At 38.0% G+C, this 18820-nt stretch overlaps 4 protein-coding genes, 1 long non-coding RNA gene and 1 pseudogene across 5 annotated transcripts; 2 read left to right on the forward strand and 4 right to left on the reverse strand.

Moving 5' to 3' along the window:
• Window positions 1–226: 226 nt before the first annotated feature.
• On the forward strand, window positions 227–3132 carry LOC106391779 (annotated as a pseudogene).
• On the forward strand, window positions 2638–3305 carry LOC106357037. The gene is made up of 2 exons (XM_013796726.3): window positions 2638–2916; window positions 3138–3305. The coding sequence occupies exons 1-2, from the start codon at window positions 2638–2640 to the stop codon at window positions 3240–3242; spliced, it is 384 nt and encodes a 127-aa protein (XP_013652180.3). The 3' UTR covers window positions 3243–3305.
• A 39-nt stretch (window positions 3306–3344) lies between these two features.
• Window positions 3345–5203, reverse strand: LOC106391778. Its single transcript, XM_013832482.3, has 5 exons — window positions 4493–5203; window positions 4296–4410; window positions 3764–3845; window positions 3617–3668; window positions 3345–3522 (listed from the first exon to the last, which is right to left on the reverse strand). Exons 1-5 carry the CDS (start codon window positions 4793–4795, stop codon window positions 3460–3462), a joined length of 615 nt encoding a protein of 204 aa, XP_013687936.1. The 5' UTR covers window positions 4796–5203; the 3' UTR covers window positions 3345–3459.
• Window positions 5204–9164: 3961 nt separating this feature from the next.
• On the reverse strand, window positions 9165–11141 carry LOC106357034 (ethylene-responsive transcription factor ERF021). Its single transcript, XM_048735850.1, has one exon. It carries the CDS (start codon window positions 9702–9704, stop codon window positions 9174–9176), a length of 531 nt encoding a protein of 176 aa, XP_048591807.1. The 5' UTR covers window positions 9705–11141; the 3' UTR covers window positions 9165–9173.
• Window positions 11142–13639: 2498 nt separating this feature from the next.
• LOC125576260 lies at window positions 13640–14845 on the reverse strand. The gene is made up of 2 exons (XR_007314689.1): window positions 14687–14845; window positions 13640–14551 (listed from the first exon to the last, which is right to left on the reverse strand). It is a non-coding gene; the product is annotated as an uncharacterized LOC125576260 (long non-coding RNA).
• Window positions 14846–14906: 61 nt separating this feature from the next.
• LOC125576259 (translocase of chloroplast 120, chloroplastic-like) lies at window positions 14907–18574 on the reverse strand. Its single transcript, XM_048735847.1, has 3 exons — window positions 15491–18574; window positions 15247–15419; window positions 14907–15048 (listed from the first exon to the last, which is right to left on the reverse strand). The coding sequence occupies exon 1, from the start codon at window positions 16256–16258 to the stop codon at window positions 15515–15517; it is 744 nt and encodes a 247-aa protein (XP_048591804.1). The 5' UTR covers window positions 16259–18574; the 3' UTR covers window positions 14907–15048; window positions 15247–15419; window positions 15491–15514.
• Window positions 18575–18820: the final 246 nt, after the last annotated feature.

Consider the following 18820-nt stretch of genomic DNA (forward strand, 5'->3'; position numbering starts at 1 on the left):
CCTTCACCGTTTCGGAATCGCCGATCACGGCACTCAGCTCCTTCTAGTGCTGCAACCGAAGTAAACCGAACCGAATTATTTGGTTTTGGTTTGACACGTGACTGAAGCTGTGAAATGATTGGCGAATTTACTAACCTCAATAGGCTTTAAAGCATTTTGGGCCGACATGGACCTTTTGCTGAAAAGCCCATCACTTTTAAGCCAGTAGTAATGAATGCTAACAAGCAAGTTTTCTATGGAGTCCTTTCGTCACCCACTGCGTTTCTCGCGCGGCTTCTTCTAGTTTGCTTATCCCTTTCAAACCTCTATCTCTATTCCATGATAAATCTCAAATCATTATCTCTAGATTTTGCTATGGATATAACCCAGGTCCTTCAAGTGTGTGTATGGTATGTTTAGCACACCACGTGTTCGATGCTATGCCTCACTGAACTTTCCTCAAGCCTGATCCTTCTGATTTGATTTCAAGATTCTTTGAATATTTTCATTCTAGTGTTCGGATCAGTTGTGATTATATGCCACGTATGATGTTACGACATACTGATATTTTCTTTTCCTTCCCTACATACTGACACTGTGATACTGTCATATTTATCAATGCTGATTGAGAGTCTTTTCAAATCTCTCGGACATTACGTCAGCCACGGTCGTTTACATGACGCCTTCAAGGCATTTTCTCTCATTCGTCTTCAGTCTTCTTCAAGTGATCTCCTTTTGCAATCCGCAGCTTCTCTTTTATCCGCCTGCGTCGATGTTCGTTCATTTTCCTCAGGGCTGCAGATTCACGCTCACTGTGTCTCCTCTGGTGTTGAATATGACTCTGCTTTAGTCCCAAAGCTGGTTGCTTTTTACTCTTCCTTTAACCTCCACAGTGAAGCTCAGTCAATTAACGAGAACTCAGGCATTTTGCTTCCCTTGCCTTGGAATGTACTTATCGTTTCGTATGCCAAGAACGAGCTTTTCGAGGAGGCTATTGCCGCTTACAAGAGAATGATGAGAAAGGGAATCCGACCCGATGCCTTCACTTATCCCTCTGTTCTTAAGGCATGTGGTGAGACGCTAGATTTTGAATCTGGAAGGGTGGTTCATGGATCTATCGAGGTTAGCTCTCACAAGGGTAGCGTGTATGTCTGCAATGCGTTGATCTCTATGTATAAAAGGTTTGGAAACGTGGGTGTTGCTAGGAGGTTGTTTGATATGATGTATGAAAGAGATGCTGTCTCGTGGAACGCAGTGATAAGCTGTTATGCCTCGGAAGGCATGTGGAGTGAAGCGTTTGAGCTTTTCGATCAGATGTGGTTTTCAGGCGTAGAAGTCAGTGTCATAACTTGGAATATTGTTTCTGGAGGCTGTTTGCAAACAGGAAACTATCAAGGAGCTTTGGGTTTGGTCTCTAGGATGAGAAGTTTCCCCACGGGGTTAGATCACGTGGCTGTGATTATTGGCTTGAAGGCTTGCTCGCTTTTAGGAGCAAGACAGTTGGGGAAAGAGATTCACTGTCTTGCAATTCGCTGTTCTTACGATGGGATTGACAACGTTCGTAACACGTTGATCACAATGTACTCGAAATGCGACGATCTAAGGCACGCCTTTATAGTGTTTCAACAGAGTGAGGACAAGAGTTTGAGTACTTGGAACTCTATCATTGCCGGCTATGCGCAAGCGAATAGATCAGAAGAAGCTTCTTACCTTTTCAGGGAGATGATGCTCCACGGCCTGCATCCAAATTCCGTTACGCTTGCAAGCATTCTCCCTCTTTCTGCTCGGGTTGCAAACCTGCAACACGGGAGAGAGTTCCACTGCTACATCCTGAGGCGCGAGTGCTTCAAGGACTACACAATGCTATGGAACTCTCTCGTAGATGTTTATGCAAAATCAGGAGAAATTGTAGCTGCACAGCGAGTATCTGATTCGATGAAGGAAAGAGACGAGGTAACATACACTTCCTTGATAGATGGATATGGAAATCAAGGTGAAGGGAGAGTTGCATTGGCCCTGTTCAACGAGATGACCACATCCGGTATTAAACCTGACCATGTAACCATGGTTGCTGTTCTGTCTGCATGCAGTCATTCCAAGTTGGTCCATGAAGGCCAGAGGCTGTTTACGAAGATGCAGCGTGAGTATGGCATACGTCCTTGTCTTCAACACTTTTCTTGTATGGTTGATCTCTATGGTAGAGCGGGTCTCCTGGGAGAAGCCAGGGATGTGATTCAAAGAATGCCGTGTGAGCCGCCCAGTGCTATGTGGGCTACTTTGCTAAACGCTTGCCACATCCACGGGAACACAGAGATTGGTGAATGGGCGGCGGAAAAGCTCCTGGAGATGAAGCCTGAGAATCCGGGGTACTATGTGTTGCTTGCGAATATGTACGCAGCTGCTGGCTCTTGGAGCAAGCTTGCTGAAGTGAGGATTTTTATGAGGGACTTGGGTGTGAAAAAGGCTCCTGGGAGTGCTTGGATTGACACAGGTTCTGGGTTTATACTGTTCTCAGTGGGGGGACGCATCAAGCCCTCGAGCGTGTGAGACATATCCTCTGTTAGATGGTCTGAATCAGCTGATGAAAGACGTTGCTGGTTGTGCCATCAATGACGAGCAGAGTTCAGATGAAGAACTTCTTCAAGAAGTAGGATGAAAATGATGGAGGATAAATCATGGACATTAATGGTGGCGTTGAGTTGGAGACTGCTTCAGACGCTAATGTCAGAGCCGTTTTGGACACAATCTCCTTGGCCGTCTCCAACGCACCAGCTGCCTTTGCAGACGATTTACGTACAAGATGGGAACAGTTGCCACCGTGAACGAGTGACTGTTGTTGGCTTGAAGACTTTGTTTCCGGGGAGGAGGAAGATCGTGGGCGGGACGAGTAACGGAGACACCAAAGAAGAGATGATAGAAGCAGTGAAGCTTAACATGGTTTGTCTTCGTTTTTGTGGCTCATTTGGGTTTGATTTTGTGTGTTTTCTGTTCTCTCAACACTAACACTTTGAGCAAGCATAGAATGTTATGACCAAAACTCTACACGAACACTAGTTTTACATGTTGATAACTTTCGTAGTAAGCTAAATCGACCATCAATGTTGCTCACTCTTCTAATTTATTTATTTATTATTTTTTTTTTTTTTTGAATTATACAGAGGTATCCTGGTCCCACGTGTCGGTCCTCTGTTCCTGACGATGCCGAAATGTTAATTCCCCAGTGGCCGGGATTCAAACTCAGGTGGCGGTACTCACAGCTGTAAGTCCTTTACCACTAGAGCTAGAAGCCCCGGTTCACTCTTCTAATTTATTTAAGTTGTTTTCGTTTACAGTTACATTTAAATTTGTGCATGGCACAAGTACTACGTACCAACTTAATGGTATGTAAAAGAAAATTGTAGATGAAGATCAAGCAAGATTATAGTCGTTCGTAATATTTATTTTGTAAGAATTTATTAAGCAAGCCGCATCATAATTCCATCAGAAACGATCAGCAATTTGAGGAAATTTCCTGAGCAGCCAGGCAACTCCTTTGACAGCAGCCTAACACACAAAAAGCAAAAGATGTTTGAATCTATATCAACTCATTTTCAAATGCATCAAGCAATTTGAAATTAATAGTAGTAGCTCATATTACAATAACACTTTCTCCGGGTTTAATTGCAGGCTCGACGCAGTCCCTTACATATCTGCAACACACAACCCCACAAGAAAAAAATGACATAACTACTGTCATTTGGTTGTGATGTAGTAGCAAAGTTATGTTAAAAAAGAGTGTGCTTACACAATTTGTTTCTTGCCATCAATAACCTCTAACCGGTAAAAGCTGCAACTTTTGCTAAATGGAAAATTTTTTCCCTTCCATTCTGTCAAAAAATTGCATCTTATGATTGTAAGAATAGTATGATCTTTTAAATCACATTTGATCATCATTTAAAGCCATAAATAGTTTAAAATTTTATAAGGAATGAAGTAGAATTTACTATTTCTATTCATTTATTTGGTCACCATTTTAAAGACCGTGGGTATCCTAAAAAATTTGATGTAAAACAAAATTTCCCTAGAAACAACGCCTTAAAGGAAACAACCACGAAATCAACATAAATAATTGGACTTAATGGGGATTACATTAACAGTCTAAAGTTGCAAGTTTTTGTCATTTCTGGATCCTAAAAATGAGATTTTGTCGCCCAAGGTTCAACGATAACATATTGACGTGTTAATTAGTTTTAAATATACTTTTTCCTACAACTGAATTTCAAATTAAGCCTTGTAGCCTATGATGAACTTTTTACGGGTGAGTTTTGGAAGCTCACCAAGATGCCACGAAACTCCAACAGCTGAGGAGTCTTCTTTCGAAATGTCATCTATCACAAACTGCATGTCCGTACTAGTTGCATCTATGAACTTTCCGAAAAACTCTAGAATTGCCTGTAATGGTTTGATCAAGAACAACATTAGCTTTAAGTAACGTTTTCGAAAGAAAGACAAAAAGTAAAAAGAATATACAAACCGTTCGGCCAACGAAGGGAGATGAGAAAATGAGATCTTCGTAGACGCAGTCCTGGGCAATGAGGTCCCTAGCAGAGGATAAATCATTGCTGTTAATGGCGGTGTAGAAGCTGGAGACGATCTCATACGCAGGCGTTTTGGGAACAACGTTGTTGGCCCGCGACGGCAATGCAGCTTTGGTAGCAGGAACATAGGATGTGGACAATAGCCGCCGTGAAAGAACAACGCTTCTTGGTGTGACCACTTTGGTTCCGAGGAGAGAGGAAGACCTCAAAGAAGAGATGAGAGAAGTAGTGACGCTCATCGTTGTTTACTTGATGTCTTCGTTTTGGTGGTCATTCTCATCATATATATATATATATATATTAAGAGCTCAGTGATATTCAGTATTTGCTTATTCATTTCAATGCATCTAAAAATCAACATAAGGCGGCTTAAATTATGGAGAATCGTGGAATTTTCCTATAACAAAATTGAATTGTATTCGTACACACGGGAAAATAGTTGTACATATATTTTTTTGAGTAATTGCATCCTCTATACACGTTAGAAAGATAATTTAGGTAATTGGAAAAGTTGATATCTGCTCCTGTTTATAATAGACGTATGCCCAAAACTAACCCTATATGTATGTCCAAAACGTCGCTTTCATCAGAGTTCCCTGACACAACGTGATTTGATTGATATTCGACGTCGGGGACAAAATGGTAAGTTTCCCACCACGCCTTTATCACCATATCCAAATAAAAAGTTAACAGCTATGAAACCTAAATATCTTTCGTTCCTTGTATTTTCAGCGAAATGGCCCTTTTTTTTTAGTAATTTTCTACTACTAGTTCTTTATGTCTATTCATATCTTTGGAGAATTAATTGTTGAATTTTTTTATAATAATTTTGAATAATGTGTATAATAAAAAGTTTCTACGAAGTTATAGAGAGATGTTGAATTTTCTTATAACAATTTTGATTTGTTACGTTGAAGTTTTAGTAATCAATACTATTTTTTTATAGAAATTTTAACTATTAATGAAATTTAAGGTTTAGATTTTAGTGTTTATAGTTTGAGGTTTTGGATTCAAAGTGTAATTGGAATCACACTAAAGTAATTAGACGAAAATTATAAAGAATAAAAGAGGAAAAAATTGAAACTAGAATAAATAAATAAAATGAAAATATATAAAATATTCACTTATTTATATATTTTTACTCTGAGTTTAATTTTAACTAAGAGTATAAAAAAATTTACTCCCCCCAATCAATAAAAAAAAAGAAGACTTGAAATAAAACAGAGACCCATGGCACGTTGTTGATAATTGTATCCTGCAAACCATAGTCTTTCGCTCGCCACAAGACATGATCCAGGTTAATAAGTATCGATGTGCACGGGAATAAGCCCGGAAAGTGGGGTATGTCGGCCAGAGCCCACGCTTGCACCGTAGGCGGGCATTCGAAGAGCAGGTGGTTGCGCGTTTCTTCCTCCGCTCCGCATCTCGGGCATGAACGCTCATTTCTGCAGTGCCGATCTGCGAGTGAACTGCAGACTGGTATACAATTGGATAGCGCCTGCCAAATGAATTGTTTTATTTTTTTCGAGGTTTTGAGTGTCCAAACTCGGGCCTGCAGGGCCATGGCGCTTGGTTCCAGGACAGGAGCAGGTTCGGAAGCATCCATTGTTTCCATGGCCAGAGCATACCCAGTTTTTACAGAGTAGACTCCTGACTTGGTGTGGCTCCAGCAGTACCTTGTTCCACGAGAGGATCACGTAGGTTTAAGACTCTGGATGAGGGGGATATCCTCGGGGGCCACTAGTTCGCGCAGGAGGTCTAGCTTCCAAGCTCCCGAGTTTGGCTCCAGCAAGTCGACAACTCGGAGTGCGGGGTTGAAAGAAGGGCCGCAAGGAATGGCTGGGCGCGCCGGTTTTGTGGGAATCCAAGGGTCTGCCCAAACCAGAGTGCTATGGAAAGCTCGGAACGACAAAGCCTTCAATGGCAAAGATATCTCTCCGCTGGAGACTATCCAGACCGCCAAAGCCGAGGCTGAAAGCTGGCGTGTAGCACAAGCCATAGAAGAAATCCACGATGAAGATGATGATGGAATCACCCCGGCCAGCACCATCACGACCACACACGCTCGCCCTGTATGTTCCATTGACGCCTCCTGGCACAAAGAAGACAAATGTTTTGGTGGAGGAATGGTCCTGACGACCGAGGATGGGATGACGACTTCTGGTTCATTTGCTAGTAACCAAGTCTTAATCCCCCTGCACGCGGAGTTCCAAGCTCTGCTGTGGGCCATGAAATCCTCTATCCAGTTAGACCATAGCTCAATGACCTTCGAGACGGACTGCCTTCGACTGGTCAATCTACTCGAAGAAGATGAAGAAGACAACTGGCCATCTTTGTTGGCTGAATTTGATGACTTCCATCTTATTCGTTCTGTGTTTACTTTTTGCTCTATATCTTTTATTCCTCGTACTATGAACTTCCGAGCCGACCACCTTGCTAAGGGAGCTCGGTCTCGAGGCTTTTGCTTCTCCCATGTAAACTCTCAACTCCCAAGCTGGATGGCTCCAGAGGCCACCCTCTTGGCAGTTTCTTAATAAAATATGGAGCTTTCGATGTCAAAAAAAAAAAAATAAAATAAAATAAAACAGAGACATTATTTTTTCTGTTTCATGTCCAAAAATTAACTGAATGGAAGGAAAACACTTTTACTCTATTAATTTTACTATAATTCAACTGAACAATCACGTCCTTAATCTATATAATATTTATTTATATTAAATTTTTTGTTAGAGGTAATTTTGTATGTATATCTTATCAAATTATAAATGTGATTTTGTTGATTTTCAATTATTTTGTGATAAATTGTTTTTTTTTTTGGAAGTCAGTGCAGCCAGTACCAGGGTAACTGCTAACGAGTAACGACCTTAGCTTAATCAAGTGGTGACTGGTGAGTGTCAGTCACCATGTAAGCAGTGTCGTCTCGATTCCTACGTCTCTTCCAGTGACGTCGAGCTCCAACCACCGTCCTCATCTCCCCTCAAAGCAGAGCTCCGGCGAAATCTCCGGCTAAACCTAGCAGAAGTAGACGCCCTTCACCTTTTCCAGCCAAAAAGCCCAAACCTTTCAGGGAGAGAGATGCTTTTCCCTTCTTCTCTTCCGCTTGTCTCCCGTACATGTTCATATCCGCATCAATGGGTTAGAGAAAAACGACTTCTTTGGGTCAAAACTCGTTCTTTTGTACACTTCGCGCGGTTTGATAAGACGCACAGAAGGTGTTCGACGAAACTACTAACTGAAATGTTTACAACAGTTCTTCCTGTTTGTTCAGAGCTGAGGGATATAAAGCAGGGAAAAGAGATTAATTGTTATGCTTTAAGGAATCTTTTCTTGCCAAATGTATGATTAGTCACTTCCTTGATGGTGATGTACTCAAAGTGCGGTGTTCCGGAGTATCCTGTCAGACTGTTTGACAGGTTGGTTGGAGCGGAGTAATGTTAAAGCATGAACCGCCATGATTGACTGCTATGTGGAAAACAAACAGGCCAGATTCTGTTACAATGGGTAGGGTTTTGACTATCTGCAGTGATTTAAAGCTTTGAAGCTGGGGAATGAGATTCATGTGCGCATTCTGTAAAAGGATTTCGAGTCGATCCCTTTTGTTTCTTCAAGAATCATCAAATATGTATGGACAATGTGGAGATCTCAGAAGTGTTAATCTCTCTTTCGGTACTGTTGTTGGGCTCTCTGACATGGACCGCCATTATATGTCAAAAGCATCAAGTAAGTTGCTTGAAGAATGCTTAAAAGTATATTCTGTTTTCTTGTCTGCAATAGCTTGCATTTATAGGATATACTGGTTTTGGTTCCTGAAAAATGGAAGATCTACATTGAACTCGATCAACTTGTAAAGAATCTTGCTCTATAAAATGTAGATTTACCTAAATATTAGTCAATGGTTTGTTTAGGAAAGAAAGTCAAGAGAAGGCAAAAGGCTTGTTAAAATTTTTAAAAAAATCTTATAGTTTTCATATGGAATTACATAAGCAGATGAGGTTACAAACAATAGGAAAAAAAATAAAAAATAAGTCACACCTCGCAATTTCTTACACAGCTTGTAAAATAGAGGAAGCCTAAAATAGAAGCTGTGTGTCTTTTTTTTTTTCACCAAATTTTGTTATATTAAGATTGGGGCCCAAAGCCCAAATACCCAACAACAACCAGCCACAAAAAACATTGGGCTCCAAACGAAAAGGCCGAAGCCCAAATACATTAAACGGGCTCGAAGGCCCAAAATCCAAACACCGCAACCCGAAAGCCCAAGAGAGAAAGACTGATGTCGGCCGCCTTCTCGCGATCCGCACCATCGTCTCCATCTCAACTACCACCGGAGAATCACCCACCGATTCACCGCGCCACACCGGAGCTCTTAGACTCCTCGCCTTCTTCACCGCGACCGCCAAACCTCCCAGGACCACCTAATCTCGGAGAGGATTAATCGTGACAGAGATCTCATCCGCCATAGTTCAATACGAGGACCCAGAAGGAGGCTTCGCTCAAGCAACAACCTTTACTCCGGATAGCTTCCATCGTCCTCCGACGAGAAACTCATCCAACAAACCCTAGTAATTAAGCATTCTAGGCCATTGACTTAACTGGTATTATATTATGACTTTGGCATTAGGGGTCCCAAAGAGAGTCAGTCTGGTATGCATCCCACACATCATTGTCAAACCCCATTGGGTCATCATATGATGAATGCATCAACATGGTAGGAGATCCCAAAGTTGACTCGTTGATCGCTTGAATTTCTCTGGGCGAGAGTCTCACCATCGTTGTACCTACGTTGGAGGAGCTTGAGGTGTCCACTTGCATGGCTGACTCTGCTGGCTCTGTTCTGAGGTAGAGTGCTGCCTGATGAGCTGCCATGCGAACGCTGTCTGCGCTAGAGTCTGCAGGACGTGGCAGGCTGTTGACGAGCTCGGGGAAGTTGAGACGAGCCCCTTGTCCCCTGAAATGGAATGCTGCAACGTCATAGGCGGTTGCAGCCATTTCAGGAGTCTCGAAGCTTCCTAACCAGATACGGTTCGTGGTCCCCGGTTCGCGGATTTCAGACACCCATTTGCCCCATTTTCTCTTCCGAACTCCTCTGTAGGCAGATGGTATACCACCTTGACCATCATTTCGCGCATTGTTACTACGACCAGACATGAGCAAACGCAAACCTACACAAGGTTTTTCTTAAAATGTTTGCTGTTTTAGTGTTTTGTCTGCTTTGGATTCTGATGTTGGAATGTTAACAATGGCTTGCAGTTATTTATAGGTGTGTATTAGTGTCTTAAACAGCAGATAAAAGCATGTAGACGTTTAATAATAATGTCAAAAGCTTCAAAAGTGTAGCTTCCAGGAAACTTCAAAGGTGGGTTGTGGGTTTAACAAGTGTTATATCTCAGATGGAGAACTGTAGATTCACTTATTATTGTGATTATAATAATGAGAATTGAGAATATAAAGGAAGGAGGCCGAATCTGGATTTTGTTTTAAAACTGAAAAGAAGTGTAGTGAAGAAATGGAAGTAGTAGAAGGAAGCAGAGAGAGTGGATGGGTTTGGATTCTGATGTTGAAGACGCGGTTTTGTTGCATTAGCTCTGTTCTTTTACAAGACGCTGCGTCAGCGGTTTGCGGCCAAATGTATAACCTTTTTTTTGTTCACGCATCTGGAGAGCAACACCGGTGGCGGTGCTTTTGCCTATCAAAAATAATCGCAGCGACTATCTAACTGCCGCTACTTTTAACAGCGTCACAAACGACACCGGAAACCTTCGCAAAAATAATCGCAGCGTCAGCTTCATTGATTTTCCACCATTTTTTTGTTTATTTTGATGCTCAGTTTTTGGCCGCAAGCCGCTGCGTCCGCGTCTTGTAAAAGAACAGAGCTATTATCTGTGGACCCATTTGTGATCCATTCCATAACTTTGTAATTGCTAAAGCTTGATGGAGAAAGTGAATTTTCCTCAAACGAATGTCAAAGATCATTGGATCATGTACTCTTTGGGAGTCAATTCAAATAGAATAAAAAATTAATTGGCAATTCATTTCTCTTTTGTAACAAATAAATTCCCAAACACTTTCCGGAGTCAACTAAGAAACTTGAAATATCAATTATAATCCTTTTTTGTATTGTAGCAGAGTATATTTCATATTTCATGTCAGAATATTGGTTTTAAAAATTCATAGCCAATTTATTTATTAATAAGGTATGGTACATTTTACACAGAACTGATAAAATTCACATGAATTTCTTTTTGAAATATTTTTTGAAAAATCTTCTATTAATCAGTTTTATACACATCACTAATATATTTTCATCTTATCTAAAAAATTTGATGTAGTATTTACATTGATATCACAATACGTCTCTCTTCAAATGATCACACAAATTATGGGATTCTTCAACTTCTAGCAACACATGTAATCCATCCTGTACTGACATATTCAACCTAAGAACTTCTTATCTAACCATTGTTGCACTATGAGAAATTCTTCACCTAACCCTTACAACAACATTCGACATATGTCACTGTCATCTTTATTTGCAAAGTTATCTTGAAGGCCACTCCCTTCACAAGAGAACATACATAGTCTTTGCACAGGATTACCGAACTTGAGAGACTTTTTAATTATCTTACAGATTTTTACCCTTGTGATTCTAATACCATTTGTAGGCTTTTAAATTCATGTTCAACTCTATACATTATTATGATATTGCTCGCTTTGGTCGATTTCATAAAATTCGCAAAAATTTGTTTTCGGGTTCTTTTCAAAATCTCGTATGCTAATTATAGTTGAATACTATTTATCTGATATAATATTTGTCTAAATTCCTAATATAAGATTGGAATTAATATTCCAACAAAATATAGAAATTGTAGTATTTCCTCCGATAAGATTATAAGAACTAGATCCTTTCTCCGCGCTACGCGCGGATAATATATTTAAATTTGCTACATTTATTATTTTTATTTGTATGTGAATTTTTGTATATTAAATTATATATAACTAATTTTTAAATTTAATTTTTTATATATTTTTGGTTTGAAGTAATTATTTCTATTATATGTAACATAATTAACTAATAAAATATTTAGAATCAAGTCCAAGATTTTTATAGTTATGTACAAAAATATAATTATTTGAAAAATAATGAATTATTAAACAAAATAATTCAAATTTTTAACATTTGAAAGATAATGAAATATATGAATTCATAACTCAACTATTTTAATAGTAAAATTAGGGCTACATAAAATATCCAGACTCGAAGATCCGACCTAAATCAACCCAGAAATCAGGCTTCCGAACTCGATCAGATATGTGGTAAATAACCGAATGGGTCCTAAATTGATGTATCCGAAGATCCGGAACCCAATATGGTCTAAACCAAGAATCAAATGAGTAACCGAAGATATCCAAATTTTTTATATATATCTAAAAATATTAGTTACAATTGTACATATAAGTATTTTAATAATATAATTTAAAATCACAAGTTAATTATATTAGGTAATTTCAATATTTTGTGTGTTTTCGGTTAAAATAGGATAGCGTGAATAAAAATGCTCAAAAAGTGTATATAATGAATTTTTTTGGTTATTATTGATACATTTGGATAGTTTGGATACAAAATAATTGAATTAAATTGGGTAATATGGCTACTTTTAGTACGAATATCTGAACTTGTTTAAGATACATTGCTATTCGGTTATTTTCAGGGGAAAAAACATTTTATAATTTTGTATAAAATTTTATATATTTTGAATTTGTTAAATTTTTTATTTTTTACTTCTATGTATTTTTTTATCGTTTTACATTGTATTCAAATTAATTTTAAATAAATAAATTTTATAATATAATAGCTGAATTTACTTGACTGGAAATTATTTTTTTTAGTTAAACCGAAATGAATATTTTTTTTTTCTTTTTAGAAAGTCTCGTTTAACAACAACTTTTGGTTTTATAGTTTCTAGATTTGTTAAGTCAAATTGTTAAAATTTTCAATCTTGGAATATGATCTCCCACTATATTTTTCTTATTCAAGTATGATCAGGAATTATATAAGTGCTAAATAACATTCATAGATAGCTTTGACGATACTCTCCCGATTCCGACTGCCGATACATGAAGCCATGTAGCCCAAGTATGAGAAACATCTACATGATTCTTAGGAGATAACTTGATAACTTCCTCATTCCATCATAACTATACATAAGACACATAGATATTTACCTCAATCAAACCAACAGAGATGAGTTTTACAATGGCTGAAAAGCAATATTTACCCCTAAACTTTCAGAATTGCTAAAAAGCAAATTGGGTAGCATTAACATGTAACCAAACCTTGCAATGACATTTACAATTTAGCAACAAAAAAAAAACAGAGATGAGTTTTGGTCACAACACTCTCTATTAAGGTTCATCTCTTTTAGTGTATTTTTTTTTTCCTTTTTAGAGCATCCACAAGGCCTGGAAATGGAAGGAGGATGAAAAAGAATGTCTATCCACAAATATATTATTAAATAATTAAAAATATAAAAAAAAAAGAGTATCTTAAACCACAGTTTTTAGAATCTATACTGAACCTCTACTGCCTACATGTCTTTTTTTTATTGATTTCATTTTTCTTTTCTAATTAAAACTTAATTACTTAATATAATCATAATAAAATAATAATAATAAATGAGCCAAATACTCAAATTCAGATACTGGCAGATGGTCATGCTCTTATGTTTAGATTCTTTATATGATAAAATGATTATGTTGTTATATTTAACAAAAATTAAATTGTTTTTACTCGTTAAGATGAGGAAGGCAGGGGCTAAGCAAGATGATCAGTAATGGTGAGCATTGAGGATTATGGTGATTATTTGCATGCACGATTAGCTTAGTAGGAGGTTGACACAACACCTACAAACTTTTTGACCTATAACATATTCTATGTGGAATAAACATATATGAATATGTGTTTTTTTTTTGTCGTAATAATATATGTTTTTAGCGAGTTACATATCATTCATCTAAGTAGTAAAAAGAATGCCAAAATTTGAGAAACTATGTAAGCACATAGTTTTGTTATGTTTTGTTATGTTTGTATCAACCAGACAATTTGAAGATAATAGACGTAAGAAAAAAGTGTGGTTTTACACCAAACATAACAAAAAAAATTATGTGGCACATTAGCTTTTGACGTACACATTGTTTTGGGTCTATACCATGGAGCTTCGAGTTACGATTTCAGAATCTTGTAGCCAGAGATTACTCAGAAGAAGCATATAAAAATGGTTCCATCAAGGTTTTGCCGATGAGGTATCTCAACTCGATCTCACCGGAGAATCTTGTTCTTTTAATGTAAAGAACACATACAAAGAAGAAAATTTGGATTGTATTAGCTTTACTAAGTTTAACACTGATACGTTTGGTATTTGGCACAATAGCAGCACAGAAATTCATCCGACACTGTAAGAGAACTGACCAATTCCCAATTGCTGATATCTTCAGAGGTCCATGAGCTTTCATAAATGACTGCAGGAAGTCATCGAGAAGCCAACTTGATTTGTCATGTGCGATTCCAATTATGTGAAAGATACATTCACCTCCGACCAACAACTCCCATCGGAGCAACTGGCAGAAGCTTAGTAGACGGCTGAACAACTTCACAATCTTAGCCAGAAGGCTTTTCAGCGCTAGTGGCGGGTTATGGGTATATCACGTCTAACAAAGGAAAACCCATCCCTATCATCTTATTCAAGGTTACTGCCCCTTTAATCTAAATAAGATAAAGAAAATGAACCTATAAGAATGTACATATCCTGCAGGAGTACGTATCAGTGTAACAGTTACATGCCCCAAACTTATGGAGAGTTTTCCTATGTACGATTTTAGAGACAATGATGGTTCTTGAACTACTCCTTCTCAAGTGTGGTTGGATATCAGGTGGAAGGTCGAGGACGTCAAGTCCTTTTCTACACGCCAGATCACACACAGTTTGTGTTCTATTGTGCCTGCACACAGTTACACCAAGTCGTTACAATCGGTGAAAGTCACTGACACATGGCTTTTAGAAATGGTCACTGAAACATCAAAAAATACAGGGCATTGTTGCCGTTTCTGGATAAGATTTGGGATGATGCTTATACCAGTCTTATCAAAAAAAAAAATCGCTTTAAACATGAGTCCTGCTTTAGTTTCCATTTGCTAATCAACTGCAATTGTTTATTATATGGTTAACTGAAACAGTTTAGATGATGCAGAGATACAAAGTAAAAGATAAATAATTTTTTTTTGATGAATGCTGGCCTTACAGATTTTTAAGATGAGACCAGTTGCCAATACACTCTGAGATGGTTCCTAGAAGTGATTGTCACTTACCCTTCTGCAGTTGAAAACACAAAAAACAGTTTAGGACTATTAAATTTACCTTCTTGGACTACTTATAGGTTTTTTTGACGACCTCGTCATTAACTGAGGTGAGAATTCATAAGTTTCAAAGAAGTTCATACTACAGAAAAACAAAGTATACATAAGGTCAGGAAGAATTCAGCAGGAAAGCTTAAAAGTTAAAACCAAAAAAAAAGGTTTAGCTCAAACTAATATATTACAACTCTAAATACTACTCCACTGCATCCAATCAAGAAAAAATATTCAAATTTACACACACAGAATCAATATTCTTATGAGGGGGAGAGATGAGAGCCACCTTGATCCAGAGTTGATGACATTGGCATGACCGGGGAAATATAGATTCTACGTCGTAGTTCTTCTTCTCCTCGGCAAAATTGGATGTGAAGAGGTAGATTATATAGTGATTGCACTAACGTGAAGTGAAGCATATCTTACCCAATCTGAGTCTTGCCAATACCAGGTCTCCACCTGCAGAGAATAAACAAAGATTAAAACTATAACTTGTTGCTACCAAACTCTTTAAGGGAGATGGGGATTACCAATCTCTGTGACATCCTTACAGCTTATTCCACCTCCAATGGAGATGAAGTCCCAGCGCAAGCTACTTCAATACTATCATTCAAGGATTTCTCACCCGAAGCTACTTGAATGCTATCACCTGAAGCATATTTAACAGTGGTGTATTCGGCAACAGTCTCACCATTTCTTTGTGCCCCAGACTCATTCTCAAAGCAATCCTTATCCGCTCCTTCACGTTTCCCAGCCTCTTGTTCTGTTTCCATACCAGCTGATACATCAACATTTTCCTCCTTGTTTTCCTCTTCAGTACCATCATTCCTTGTTTCCTCGATCACTTCAGCCACCAGCTGTTTCTTCTCAGGAGAGATGATTCCATTTTCAGGAAAAGAACATGTAACTTTCTCGTTCGCATTCTCTGCACCTGATTCCCCTTCGTCACCATTCATTTTGGAAGTCACAAAACCTGGTGCAGCCTCTCCCTCAGTTATATGTTGCAGGTTTGCCTCACCATGGGTCTCTCCACTAACCTTGGAATCTTTCACTTCCTTGTCATTGCTATTCTCTTCTTCCAGATCATCCGTGGAATGTTCAGGAGTTGACTTTGAAGGTAAATCCTCGTGCAACCCATCATCGGCTTGGAAACCGTCAATAGCTTCCACAAAGACAACATCAGAAACCAGTAATATATTGTTCTCTACTTGGTCATGGATGATTCTATTGTCTCCAAGCTTCTTCTCTTCCTTCTCTGACCTGCTCAGAAGCATAACCAAAACGAAATCACCAATCATTGCACCAATCAAACAAAAAGACTTAAGGTTTGATATAAATTCCAACAACCCTAACAATAAAATAGAGTAGAAACAAAACAATAGCTCAGGATTATCACCACAAACTATAGAGTACTCGTCTATTTTCAAAGATATACATAGAAGAAGAATTCATTGAAAATGAAACCATAAAAGCTTACCCGAAAGAGAGGAGAACAGCTTTCTTCTCAGGGGAGACGATTCCATTTTCAGAAAAATAAAGTGTAGCTGTCTCGCTGACATTCCCTGCACCTGCTTCCCCTTCATCACCATTCATTTGGGAAGTCACAAAACCTGGTACAGCCTCTCCCGTAGTTATATGTTGCAGGTTTGCCTCACCATGGCTCTCTCCATTAACCTCTGGCACTTTCACTTCCTCTGAAGGCAAATCCTCGTGTAACCCATCATCGGCTTGGAAAGATTCAGGCTTCGAACTGTCGATAGCTTCCTCAAAGACCTCATCTTCGGTATCCCTCGCATCAACATCAGAAACCATCAATTCAATTCTCTTTACTTGCTCTTCGCTGACTCTATCTGCAAGCTTCTTCTCTCCCATAGCTGACCTGTTCACAACCATCAAAAAGAAAATCCTTCAGTGAACCAAACGCCACCAAGAGCTCCAAGTGATTCATCACAACCTCTGTCTGAGAACCAGACAACCAGATTCCTTCTGATCTCCTCTTCCTTCTGACGTTCCTGAAGACGTCATGCATCGTATCGGCCGATCCTTCATTCCCTTAGAACTCGTGCAGATACCACGGCTCAGTTCTGTGAATCTCACGATCTTCTCGTTTCTCCTTTGTTCCTCCGCCGAGGTTCTCTGGTTCTCAGACGGAGGTTGAGCCGGCGACGGCAAGGTTTTCTGCGGCAAGCCTCCATCGCTGCGTTTAGATCTCCTCGGAATCCTTCGAGATAGAATAACACTTCTTTTAGGATCACCGGATAACGTGGATTAAGAGAGGAAAAGCAAAGGGTTTCACGATTCGATCTAGCAAAACAGAATCTGGAAAAATGAAAAAGGGAAACGTCGAACCTCTTGGATCGCAAAAGGCGTGAAGAAGAACCAAAGCACGGAGCTGGGCTTGATGACATGTCAAAAAGAAATCTCTTGATTGGCTGATTTAATTGTCCTACGTGGACAGCTTCTCTGATGCTCATATAACCCTTTTAGTATAGGTTAGATTGTAAGTGTTTCTAGGCATTTGGACACTTCAGTAAAAAAAAACATATTGCCGAACTATCTATAATCAATAATCAAACTCTCGACGTTCTAAATCTATAGCGACTAACAATTGGACACTTATTTTATGTTTTATTTTGTACTGAATTGGGGTTTCTTACCCCCAATGCTCTGAAAAAAATGTTAGATTTTTTTTTTTGGCTCCTAGAAGATTTTGTTTCTTTTGATGTTTAAGTTTTAGTCACAAATGATATATTTTTATATGTGTGTAGTTTAGTTATGCGAAACGGGATATATTCAAGTCGCAATCTTTGCTTTACAAGAATTGTCTTGGTCTGAAAAGAAGAAACGTTGTTGTTTTCTTTGTCGGGAAAGACAGCAGATAAAAGTTCAGGTGAAAGGAGACAGAAACAAAGGGATTTCAATAACAAGAGGAGAAAAAGAACTACTGTAGCTGAAACATGTGTGACTGTTACCTTTATCAAACAAAAAACTATTCAATTTTAGTAAAAATCTGTGACAGAGAGTTTAGAAAGTTAGAATCAGAAGCACACGAAAAGTTTATTTATACCACCGACTTAATTTTTTATCTTATATTCCCTGTATACTAAAATGATGTTTTAGAAATTTTAAATAGGAAGAAATATATATTTGATTTGGTAAAATGATTCCTACTTGTAAATAACAATGAAATGTGTTATTACATATTTGAATAGAGACTGAAGCTTTATTTTTAGATTCATTAAAATAATAAAAACACAAAATATATTTTCTCTGTTTTACAAAGAATGTCAATTTGATACTATAATCTCTTTCAGAAACAATAGTTGCATTCATTGTAAAAAAGTTTTTTGAGGTGAATAAATTTAAAATTCATTCAAAGAAAGAAGAATGTTGTTTTGACATTTTCACACATAGTAAGAAATGATTGAAATTTATTTATGTTTTTAGTAATTACGCATATTTAACCAAAAATATTTAGATAAATGAAATTATTTTTAAAATCAATGCATTTTGCGAATAATATTAAGTTTGAAGTAGATATAAATTGCATTATAATTATAATTATAAAATGACATGGTTTGAGTAATAAGATAAAAATGTGTATGTTCTTTTTGTAAAACATAGTGAGTATATAAAACTATCAAATTCAAAAGCCACTGACAGTAAAATTTCCGGCTAACTACCATTGTCAAATCATATTAGATTTATGGTATATCAACAAAAAAACAAAAAATCCTTGTGAATACTTCTTCTTTCCATTTTGTTATTTGTATTGTACTTTTGGGTTTCCTCAGTGTAAGCACTGAAATGGGTCTAACGCGTCAAGGAAAACAATGAATCGAACCCCATATAACTCATTT

Source organism: Brassica napus, chromosome A7 (assembly GCF_020379485.1).
Source record: "Brassica napus cultivar Da-Ae chromosome A7, Da-Ae, whole genome shotgun sequence".
NCBI lineage: Eukaryota > Viridiplantae > Streptophyta > Magnoliopsida > Brassicales > Brassicaceae > Brassica > Brassica napus.